At 49.9% G+C, this 12,629-nt stretch overlaps 1 protein-coding gene and 1 pseudogene across 1 annotated transcript; both read right to left on the reverse strand.

Annotated features, from left to right (window-relative positions):
- Nucleotides 1-3: 3 nt before the first annotated feature.
- LOC120681162 lies at nt 4-1,759 on the reverse strand. Its single transcript, XM_039962690.1, has 2 exons — nt 814-1,759; nt 4-749 (listed from the first exon to the last, which is right to left on the reverse strand). The coding sequence occupies exons 1-2, from the start codon at nt 1,544-1,546 to the stop codon at nt 499-501; spliced, it is 984 nt and encodes a 327-aa protein (XP_039818624.1). The 5' UTR covers nt 1,547-1,759; the 3' UTR covers nt 4-498.
- Nucleotides 1,760-7,317: 5,558 nt separating this feature from the next.
- Nucleotides 7,318-7,423, reverse strand: LOC120684090 (annotated as a pseudogene).
- Between the last annotated feature and the right edge of the window lie 5,206 nt (nt 7,424-12,629).

Here is a 12,629-nt window from a genome sequence, read left to right on the forward strand (position 1 = left end):
TTAGAGTATGTGTTAGAATATTTAATAGATGAAAAGGGGCGTGAGATAAATAATTATAATTATTGATTTTATTCTTATATTAATTCTAATTAGTCCATGCGGGAGCACGGGTTGATAGACTAGTTACTATAACAAAGTTCGAGATGCATGCCAAGTTCATTGGCTCACGCTCACGGGCGAGAACGGATCGATGCGCGTGGGCGTGGGCGCGTGGCGTTGCTTCATCGATCACTTGAGGTCGCCGGACGAGTGCGGCGAATACGTGAGCGCAGTAGTGTGGCGCCACCACGCTCGGGTCGCCGTCCGTCCCCGTCACCGGCGAGCAAGAGCACAGATCACAGCTGGCGCCGCCGCAGATACGATGCGATCGGCCAGGACCAGCCTCCTCAAAGTTCCCGAACCGGGGCCATCATGCATTTCCCGCGATGGAGATGCGGCGTGTCGACGGGTGGGGTGCACGCACGCGCGCATCGGCATCGCCGGGCGGCCGCACGGGCCTCAGGACCAGATCCAGACGGCGTAGTAGGCGAAGGCGGCGTGCTTGAGCTGGCGTAGCGTGAGGAGGAAGCACTGCATCTGCGCGAAGCCGAGCGCCGCGCCGGCCGCCTGCCCCGCGGACCGGATGCCCTCGCGCGGCACGGCCCCGAACAGCGCGCCCCACGCCCAGCTGAACCCGCCCGACACGGCGCACGCCAGCGCGAACATCCCTGCGGCGTGCCCGCCCGCCATCCGCGCGCCGCCGCCGCCGCCGCTAAAGGCCCCCCCCCCCCCCCCCCCCGCGTGCGCGGCACCCATGATCGCCGGCACCGCGACCTGCCAGAACCCCACCCTGTTTTTCGTTAAAATCTGTCGAGTCGTGCGTCCGCACGAACAGAAAAAGAAAATCCAGAAGCGTAGTACGCACCTGGCAGAAGACGATGAGGACGCCGCTGATAGCGCACATGGCCTCCCTGCCGAACTCCCTGGCGGCGTGGGCGGACCCAAGGACGCCGCAGGTGTTCACCAGCACCAGCACGGCGTCCCCGACCCGAGCGGCGCCGCGCCCGCGGCCCGCGGCCTGCGCCAGCATCGGCAGGAGCAGCGTAGTCGCGTTGGCGCGCGTCAGGCGCAGGAACAGCTGCAGAGTGGCCACCACCACGGCGTACGTCAGGTGCAGCTCGTGCCTCGCCGCCAGCCGCCGGAACGAGCCGGCGTCACGGCTGCTCCTGCCTCCGGAGGCGGCTCCCCTCGTCTGCTTCCCCTGGGATCGTTGTGAGCGCGGAGCAGCGCTGGCGACGTCGCACGCGCACGGGAACACCAGGTCGTCGTGGACGTGGCTGGTGTCGAGCAGATCTAGCGTCCAGAGCTGCCACAGGTGGTCGAGAGGGTCGCCGTCCTCGGCGGCGTGGCTGGATTTCGCCTCTGTCTCCTCGTTGCCGAGGCCATGGGTGAACTGGGCGCCGTGACTCGGGCTGCGAAGGGCGCCGGAGCTGCGGAGACTGGCTACCAGAGCGCCGACGGCGTCGAGCAATGGCAGGACGCCAAGGCACAGCGACTGGAATAACATGGCGCCGCACGCTAGCTTGCCCTGTGTCAAATACTCAAAATTCAGAACGTCTTCGTCTGTCACTGATGCTGAATTCTACGGCAAAGATGATACGAATTCAGAACGCGAAACGCGTACGCGTGGTCTACGAGGAAAATAACCATTTGTTTTGGAGGAAGGAGCAAAATAAGGGCATCTGCAGTGGCTGTGCTCCAAGAGTCGACTCATGCATGCCACGTATGACCAGCAAATAGTTTTATTTTTCACCTGACATACTTCATTGATTTAATATTCCTCAATGAGCTCATAATAGAATAGTTAAAAGGTAAATTATCTTTCAAAATCTTTGATTTCTTTTTTTCTGCACGGTTGGAATTTTAACACTGAGTTTTTTTAATGGGTAGGATTCGACTCTTCTTTGGAGGTCGACTATTTCTCTCTTCTTTGTAGATTGACATACGGTGATGATTCGGTTCATCATCAGGTCTACGTCGGCTCAAAATTCGGCCACTGGATAAGCTCTAACTAGTCACTTCCTCACCGACGACTCACCTTTAAGAGTAAGGTTAATAATTTAGCATACTACTGGCTGTAAGGATTCTTATAGCCTAGGTCCAGACCCCGTCCCCCTCGTCGCTCCATCCGGGGGCGGCTCGGGCGGAACCGCAAGCTCAAGCGCCGCCGCCCCCCACAAGCCAGGCCACCCCGTCTAGCCGCCGCTCGAGCGGTCACCGGAAGTCCGGTCGGCCACGAGAAAGGCGGCGGTGGGGCTCCAACTCCCTCCTTTATTCTCTCCTCCCCCCTCTCTCAGTGGCTGCCCGTCCGCGGCGACACCGGCCTTCTCCCGGCGGCTCGCGGCCGGATCCGCGCCCCGGTCGCCGGATCTGCCTGCCGCGGTGTCGCTCGCGGCCTGGTGCTTGGCGCGGCGTGGGGCTCGACCTGGCGGGCGGGGCGCGTCCTGGTGCGACGGCGGTGACGCTCGCGGCCGGGCGTGGCATGGCGCGGGCGCGGCGGTGCCGGTCGTGATGGCGCCGGTCGCGGCGGCGCCATTCGCGGCTGGCGCGCGGCGGGGAGCGGTGGCAGCGGCTCCCAGTGCGGCGCTCCTCCTTCCTCGTCTGGCGGGCGCGGCCGTGCGGGGGGCTGCTGCGGCACCGGCCGGCCCGGATCCGGTGTCTGCGACCGGATCCGGCGGTGGTGGTTGTGGATCTGCGCCGGCGGCAGCTCTGGCTTCGGGGCTGCGCTTCATCTGGTCGGCATGGTTGCGGTTGTTAGCGGCGCATGCCTTGTGGGCGGCTAACGGATTTGGTACCCACGGCGGCGGGTGCCGGAGCCGGCGTTGTTGGTCTTCGACAGACTCGACGTTCAGCGGGGTTACGCGTGCGGTGGAGTCAGGCCCGGCTCTACAGTTGTTCCCTCAGAGGGGGTGACCGCCGACGCAGCTGTGCGACTGCTACGAGCAGCTGGCGCGTCGATGCCCTTCTGAGGAGATCCTGTGCAGTGGCGGGACAATGGCGATGGCATTGTTGGTTGGGTGGAGGCCCAGCTTCTTGGCCGACAACAGGCTAGAGGGCTTCTTTGGGCGAAAGCCTTGACGATGGTGACGCCGGTTGGCGCCACTTTCCCTGTTGGGGGCATCGTTTTCCCCTCTAGCTCTCTCTTCCAAGGGTGAAAACCCTGTGACGGCGGCGCCATCGGCGTCGCTCCCTTCATGAAGGCGTCACGTTTTGGATTTTTGTCGTGACTTTGAAGTCTCCTTCAGCGGTTGCGCTTGCTTCTCGGCGCCTAGTTGATGCGTGGACGTGGGTCTTGCAACATGAAGTCAGAGCTGCTGCGCGGGGGCATGGCTTGACAACGATGACACGTGGTGAGACTCCTATCCATCAATGGCTGGGGCTTTGCTGGGGGTTGCAACAGTCGGCGGCGAGGCGTGGGATCGTGTTTGGAAGTCGGAGCTGCTCTTTGCGAGGTCCTGTAGCTTGGCAACGATGACCGGTCGCGGGCGTTTGCTTTGGGGCAGTTGGTGGATCTGTGGATGGCTTGCTCTGATAAGTCGGAGCTGCTGGAAGCATTGCTTCCATGCTCAGCAACGATGACCCATGGTAGTGTGTCATGTTGTGCTCAACCGTGTCGCGTGGGTTGGTTAGCCTCCGAGGTGCTTTGTTTGGCATCCCGCCGGCTAGTTTTCTTGTACATATTAATTTCTTTCGTCTTGATTGAGCGGCAGAGCTCCTGTCTTTGTTTAAAAAAAAGATTCTTATAGCATACCTCTCAGCCTACTCGTATAGTGGTTTAGTCCTTCATCATTAATACATGGCACATATGTCTCTCTCACAAGGTTTCTTGGTTCTTGTATCGAAACCGACAGTAATCTTACAGTCCACTTCCCCTGTCTCTCTTTTTCTCTCCCCTCCACCTCATCATTCAGCCTGCTTACAGCCCGCTATAATACTTACTCTGACCCCACACCACGAGCTGGGCACAGGTGCTGGGCTGAGGTACGATGGCCGAGGACAATCCTCGCTCAGCGTTCCATTGGCTCACAACAGGTCTCTTATCTGCTCTCATCCTAGCATCCTAAACCCTCTCCCTGATACTAGTACGCTATAATTTGTGCTAACACATTTTGTGTGCTATCAACTTAGGGTGTGATTGGTTACCCCCCTGAGTTTTGGACATGGCCTTGCGTGGCCTCAGCTGGCCAAACTGGGCCCACAAAAGTTGGCCGGGGACGGCTTAGCGCAGCCTACATTGCTAGAGACGCAGCTCATTTACGTCTATCCAGGCCATACCAGCCCAAATGCATACCCGGAGCTTGGCTAAGAGCTCTAGCCAACCTACCAAATAAAAGAGCCTGCACTATGGAAGCCTGGCTAAGCCTCAGTGCGGCCTACCAATCACACCGCCGTTTAGTTCCAAAGGCAAAAAATTTTGGATGTCTCGTCGTGTGTTTGACCAGATGTCGGGAGGGTTTTTCGGACACTAATTAAAAAACTAATTCCAGAATTCACTTGGAAACCACGAGACGAATCTTTTGAGGCCTTTGACCGCAGCATTAGCACATGTGGGCTACTGTAGCAATTATGGCTAATCATGCACTAATTAGACTTAAAAGATTCGTCTCGTCGTGTACATCCAAACTGTATAATTAGTTTTGTTATTTAATTATATTTAGTACTTCATATATGTGTTTAAAGGGGAGGTGAAAATTTTTGGGTGAAAATTTTTGGAAACTAAACGGCCCTAGCTAACACATTTTGTGTGCTATCAACTCAGAAACGGGGGAACCGTACAGCAGTTGAGGCGTCACATCTAGCAGGACGACGCCATCATCATGTTGCCGGCCGGTGAGCCAATCGTGGACCCTGGGTACGGTTGAGCTATTGCAGGGACAAAGAAACCAGAAACGTGGAGACAGCAGTAGCGCGCCTTTCGCAACTAATAGGCTAGCTAGTCAGTGCTCCCCTCCATTGCCAAAGCTTGCCGAGCCCAGGACTGGCCGAGACCATCGACCACCATCCCAAGGATGGGCACTCGAGTCGCATCAACGCAAAAGCCCCAGCTCCCAGTGCCGCGTTCCAACTAGTTTGTACGGATGGTACGAAGGTGCCAGCACCAAATGGGAAGGAAGTGGAAGTGGAAGTGGAAGTGGAAGTGGAACAGAGTCGCGTGGCATGGATGGGGCCGGGTGACCAGACGAGCAAGTTTACTCACCTCGCGCGATGCTCAGCTCAGCTCAGCTCTGCCCCCTGCTGCGCTTGCTCCATCCGTCGCCCGTCGGTCACTCCCGTCCGCCGCGACTCGCTATATATAGTGCCCGGATACGCGGATACGGATACCGGTACGTGATACGAGGATATTTCGATATGTCATTTTTTAAAAAAAATAAAGATACAGGGATACGCCAATATATATAAAAAATAAAAATAAATAAAAATTTCAGGAACTAGAATGTGAGAAAATAGAAGTTCCAGGGATTATAATGCGTCATAAACTCATATATTCATATGTTCTATAATTATTAGAGAAGGGAAGGAGCAAAGAAAAAAAGAACCGACCTTATCTTACCTGTTCGTCTGTTCCACGAATGGATGTCGATAGTCTTCTTTCCCAACCTCAGGCACACTCTCTCTTTCTCTATGTAGCGGCCAACTCCGGCGGCCGCGGCTCCTCTCCCTCTCCGGAGGCCGCGGCTCATCCTCTACCTCTCTAGCGGCCGCGCGGGCCGTCCAGAGGCGCGCTCCGGCGGCCGTGGCGGCCCGCCAGCAGCGAGCTCCAGCAGCGCAGTACCACCCTAAATAGTGCTTTAACAGATGTGCGGGCCTCTGTCTGGACAAGCCGCGTAGCCGCTGGAGCAGTAGGAGGCACGGACGGGTGGGCGGGCGGAGGTGACGGCAAGGGAGCGACGAGCGATAGGGAAGGAGCAGGAGGAGGCACGGACGGGTGCCCGGGCGGCGGTGACGGCAAGGGAGCGATGAGCAGCGGGGAAAGAGCAGGAGGAGGCGTGGGCGGGTGGCCGAGCGGCGGTTGCAGCAAGGGAGCCGTGCGAGGCTGCTGCGGGCCTGCGACTGCGCGAGTGGAGATGAGAGGGTGGCACAGCTGAACGGAGGACCTTTATACGAAGCGATTGAGTGGTGGTGTTAGGGTTCGAAGGTATCGGACAGGTATCTCACGAGTATCCGATTTATTTTTATTATTTGAAAATACCTAAATAGTCCGATACTTACGGGATACGTATCCCGCAGTATTCGTGGAGTATGGGTATCCGGTACGGTATCCGATACCGGTATGTGAGTTTTGCGAAGTATCCGCGTATCATAGCTCGCCATGCTGGCCGGCGGCGGCGAGTCCTCCTCCACAGGACGCGCTGAAGAAACCACCTGGACGCCGCGGCGCCTCTGCAGCTCTGTTGGCTCCGGAGCCCGGTCGTCGGGGTTGCAGGGGGCGGCGCGCGAGGAGCACGAGGACCCTATCCGTCTAATCCCCCCACCATTAGGGATGGAAACGGTAAGGAAACAGGAAAATGGATATTTGAAAATATCCGAGATATCCGAATTCGTATCCGTACGAATCCGATCTGTTTCCATCCTAAGAGATGGAAATTGGGAGAGAACACAAATATGATTATCCGAGATATCCGAATCCGTATCCATACGAATTCGATCCGGTCCCATACTTACCCACCAAGCAACCAACACACTCCAACCCTCGATTATTCTACTCGCGCCAGTGCTACGGCCTACGGCGTACTCCTGTACAGGTCGCGTCGGTGGGTGTGAACTGACAAAACCCCATGGACCCACCCCTGCCCTGCTTTGGTTGCTTCAGCTGTTCTAGGCGCAAACTGGGTAATGCTTCATCTGCCATTTGAAGACAAAAATGCAAATTTATATGCATATATAAAACCTTAAATTGAATTAATTGAATTCGAATAAATAAAAACAAGCAGTAGAATTAGTACACCAAGACATGACTAACTATAAACTCCCAAACTATCAAAATTTAATTTCACTTTAGTTGCAGGCCTAAGCAGTAGTGCAACGCTTAGACGAGACTTGAGAACCCTAGTGGCAAGCCACTATTATGGGCATGTTTACTTCGCAAGCCACTATTATGGGCATGTTTACTTCGCGAAATTTTTTGAATTTGGCTACTGTAGTATTTTATTTTCTCATCATTTCCAGCTAAACTATACAATTAGTTATTTTTTAAACTATATTTAATACTTCATGCATATATCCAAAAATTTGATGTGATAAGTAATTTTGAAAAAAAATTCGAACTAAACAAGGCCTAAGAGTTCTCCCCCACAAAAAAATAAATTTAATATCGTTGTGGGTACGAATCAGATATCAAATTAATAAAAACAGATGATCTTAGCCAAAAAGCCAAGAAAGGTATGAGGTGTTCGGTTCACATGCCCCTTGTTTTATATCCTCCGCCACCGGCTCAAATCATCTCTCCTAGCGATGTGGTACTAATTAACAATCTGTAGGATGGACCTAATGTTAAGGGCTCGCTTAGCTAAACCGGGTTACGTGGGGCAAGTTGTGACGTTGGGCTTCGTGATACGAGCGGCAGACTGGCCTGTGCTGGCCCACTCTTAATTCCATACCTCTCTCTGTAGGCTCGGCCCCGATTGGCGACGCTTCCATTTTGTGAACTAGGCCTTCACGTCGGGCCATACGAAGAACAGAGGTCTCAAGGAAAAAGGTTTTTTTTTATCTTCCTGAACTTTGGAACGAATCTAGCCTATTTAGTTCGCGAATTTCTTTGAATTTGGGCATTGTAGCACTTTTGTTGTTATTTGGCAATTAATGTCCAATCATAGACTAATTAGGCTTAAAAGATTCATCTCGTCATTTACAGTTAAACTGTGTAATTAGTTATTTTTTCAACTGTATTTAATACTCCATACATGTGTCCGAAGATTCGATGTGATGAGTATTGTAGGAAAATTTTTGGGAACTAAACAGGGCTCCCTAATCCCTAAACAGCAAAATCATCTATTTGAACTCCTCATACTCGTGATACCGGGCATATCACCTTTCTGGCTGGTTTCCCAAGGTGGTTTTCCTTCTTTTCTTTTATATTTATTTTAGCTGCATCTTTAAAAAATCATAATAAATTATATAAAAATCATAAAAAGAGAAAATCCAATTTTGTTGGACTTCATATGAGAAGATATATGCAGTGGACATATTATATAGGAAAAAGTTCTTTTTACCTCCCTGAACTTTGGGACGAATCTATGTTTCCTCCCGAAAAAGCAAAACAGTCTGTTTGGACTCCTCGCACTCACAATACCGGGCATATCACCTCCTTGGGTGGTTTCCTTCTTTTCTTTTATATTTATTTTGAATGCATCTTTAAAAAATTATAATAAATCACATAAAAATTATAATAAATCATATAAAAATTATAGAAAGGAAAATTCAATTTTATTGGACTCCACATGAGAAGATCTATGCAGTGCACATATTATATAGTAGCTTTAGATATATACTTTAATTAATTCATAGCTATAGTTTTCGTAGTCCAATTACTGTAAATGTTTATGGTGGTCTAACCATTATATTCTTGAGCTTTAATAAAAATTTCATACTCATTGGATCAATCATGCCTGAGTTATAGATTTGTCTTCGGGTTGGGGGGGGGGGTTCATGATTGGGGGTTGGGGTTAGCGGTGTTCCCAGCTTTAGAGGGGGGTGTCTTTGGATGGAGATGGACTTGCGGTGGTGACGAATTATGGGCGGGGGAGGGGGGCGAGGCGGCGGGACACCGCCGACAGCAGGTGGGGAAGGACATCCGGTGGGCGGTAGAGTGGTGGAACTAGAGGCAGAGCTGGTGGTGGATGGGGACATAGGCGGCTACGGCGGATCGGTAGCGTAGGGACGAGAGAGGATGATGATGGTCGTGGTGGGTTGTTTCTCTCGTGGGTCGGTGGACTATCTTTTTCAGGCGATGGTTTCAGATCCTATCGCCTTCGGCGACTAGAGATGCCCCAACCTAGCCATGCCTTTTTTGTATGGTCCATGTCAAAAGATAGAAGTACCCTTATGCTAATAACTATGATAGATGCCCACGCGGGCCAAATGGTCCATCTTTCCGTAGAAGCATCAGACGGATTTGCAGCCTTCACGACTTTACGTCGCCTTGACACAAGCTCCACGATACCGCCATGTGCCCTCCATCTCCACCATCCAGCCTCACCAGACACACCCTAATTTTGAGGTCCAAACCAGAAACCGGCCATCTCTACTTGGTCGTAACGTGATCTCGATGTTGACGCATGTCTGGCCTCCACCAGGTGACACATCGCCTTCAAATCTTTTGCACTCCCTCTCTCACAGGCATGCCTTTCTCCTTGATTGACCGACGTCATCTTCATCATGTCCATATCCATATACTCTTGATCTTTCGTGCATCACGTGGATTGTCCGTGCCTCCGTTCAGACTCCTCAGATCACTCAGTTCAAGTCTACTTGCGTCCATCCTTCATCATCCTTTGGTCCATCGGTATGAACCTTTCGTTTGACCTTCACTGCATTCATCAACCATCACGTCGCATCCTACACGCACGTCTCCACATCACAAGCTAAGAGATATATCTAATTAATACAACATTCCATGGATGATCAACATTGGTCCTCACATGATATGTGGCAAAGTTGGTAGAGGACATGTTCCAAATTCTACCAAAACCAGAGAGGCCCAGTGCTGCATCAGCATCGTCGAAATGGAGTAAGTCGTCTGCAGGAGTCTTAAACTGAATACTGATGGTGCTTTCTACAGGATGAACCATACTGTTGATGCAAGTTTCGGTCAACACACGTGAGCACTCGAACGTGCGAAGAGTAACGAGGCTGCGTAGACCGGTCAGACCGGTTGAGCAAACCGGTTAGACCGCTTTCTAGGGTTTTCGCTGGAATCGGTCGTCTCGAGGGATAAGTATCACACTTACGTGTTGAAGAGCGGCAAGGTTTACGAGCAAACCAGCAAAGGATAACCAACGCGCTTACGTGACGAAGAATGACTAGTTTACGAGCAAACTAGCAAAGGCCATCGAAGCTCTTGCCCAGGAGGGACCCCGTCAGGGCGTGAACGTCGCCGGACGTGCCCTAGGTCGACCAGCGAGCTTAGGACGCCATCAATGGCCGTGGAGATCACGGTGGAAGCAAGAGAGATTGGAAAAGACTAGGGTTTAGAGGTAAAAAAGTAGATGCATAATGTTTTGTTCGATTGGGTGTGTCTCAATCGGCAATAGCCCTTTATATTTATAGGGTGGAAAGGTATGTACCCATGGGAGGTCAAAAATATGTTACAAACCGACCTAGAATCAAATTACAACTCTAATTCGGACTAATTTGCTAAAAACCGGTCAGACCGGTCACCAAATCCGGTCAGACCGGACTCCTCGCGCTGCACAGCAGGCAAAACCGGTCAGACCGGTTCCCAAATCCAGTCAGACCGGTTTTGCCCAGATAGGCGAACTTCCTGGCGCCATAACTCCTACACCCGGACTCTGAATTAGGTGATCCATATGTCCATTTCGATCGTCTCGATGAGGGCTTCGTCTTGGTGCATTCAAACCTATGATTTGACCTCATCTTGATGCCTTTTTGTGTCCATCTTTGTCTCATTGATGAAATCATATCCAGAATATTCCAAAACGATCTCCATATCCTGCACAATGGTCATACATGCCAAACTTGCAAAATAATAAGAGTTAATATTAAATTGGCTATTTTGGCCTTTATGTTGCCTACTTCAGGTCATGCCAATTTTGAGTGTCAACATATGCCCCATGTTTCTTGATAAAGTTTGCGTACCAAGAAACATCTCTTTTGGCCAAAATCATAGAAGACCGATGACAAATACTAGTACATCATCTATGTTTTTATTCTAAAACTGATAAAAGTTCATCGGCCATGTTACTTGGTACTAACCAGGATGACAATATCATCTTTACTTTTTTTTATTTGCACATGATGAGTTTGATACAAGCCCGAGTACACACCACCTCGGCTATGAATACTTGATGCAATGGCTAGAACCATCTTCACCACATATGCCTAAATCGACCAAATCATTATGAAAACAATTGTTGGTCTTTGTAATGTTCCTCAACTTAGCATAAAGTAACCCAACATAACACCTGTAGACCATTATGATCATTAGTTAAGCAAAGATGATATTCAGAATATGCTCATCAGCAATAATATAATCGGACTCAAATGAACATGCCACAATCACGGTGCAAATGGCCAAGATTAAATTATTGTCAAGAACAAACCTTCGGCATCTTGATGGCATAACTCATCATCAAAATATAACTGAATGTAAAATGTCGAACTTTTATACAGCTAGAACTCTGTAGATAATCAATAAAAGATTTTCTCCAATCACTAACCTCGGCTGCATTATGATTTTGGGCCACCATAGCCGACTTAGTGTTTTCCGCAGGAAAAAATGGTTAAACCGGTTCCACAAGCAGTCAGACCGGTCATGGAATCCGGTCAGACCGGTCTCAAAAACCGGTTGGACCGGTTTGTCTAGAGAGTGCACCTTGGTATCAACAAACATCAGACTTTTGATATGAAATTGATCTTTTCTAATCATATAGCCAGATGTTTGATGTGTCAAAATATTTGCTCCGTTATCAACATGTCTAGGTATATGGTAAATGACAAATTCATCAAAGCAAGATATCACATCTAGACATTCTCATGATAATCTTTTTGTGATCCAAATAAGCATCAGTTCAACTTAAGTACCTGCTGCACCTATCAATATTGATTCACCAAACGTTTTTGCCTATTTCACACCTATGGATCACAAGATTTCTAGCTCGAATACAAAACTTCATATTCGGCCTAAATATTGGTGTAAAATGTTTAAACCGGCTATACGTCTCAAAATAGCATCATTTGATGAAACAAAAACAGCACCAATGTCTTGAGAACTCTTTCAAGCCGATTCAGAAAAGTACCAAAGCCATAGGGGAAAAATGCTCATTTTACTAATACCTTGCCCCCCGAGCATTAAAACAATTAAGTGATATCTTATCGGGAAGCTTAACACTTTAGGACGATGATCAAAGACATTCATCGGCCGTATGTGTTGCCAAGGATGATACAAATTATCGTCCACAGTGAATTCATCCATAAGAATATGTATAGCCGAAATAGTGTAGAGAGACATATAAAATCCAAGAATAAAAACCATCTCCAGGAACTAAATATTTCGGTTTTTGAAATTAATCAATAGGCATAACAATTTGGTGATAACCCTCCATGATATAAAAACCCACATGGCATCCAAGGATCAAAATAAGAGTGTGAGGGATAACCAAACATATTCATGGATGAATTCCAATACACAGGCGTATATGGCATTTGTGAATCAAATGGATGATGTACTGACCAATAATTTCGATGATTTGGTGCAAACCTTATATTTGAAGATCGTCTCTTGGACATTCTATTCTTCTTTAATTGCATTGCACCTTCTGTGTAAACATCATCTTCATCTTGAGTTTGAATGCTTCCTTTAGGAACCCACGCCATGCCTTTTTCTTTCAGCTCCTGGGCACTAAGTCTCTGGA

Source organism: Panicum virgatum, chromosome 7N (genome assembly GCF_016808335.1).
Source record: "Panicum virgatum strain AP13 chromosome 7N, P.virgatum_v5, whole genome shotgun sequence".
NCBI classification, from domain to species: Eukaryota; Viridiplantae; Streptophyta; class Magnoliopsida; order Poales; family Poaceae; genus Panicum; species Panicum virgatum.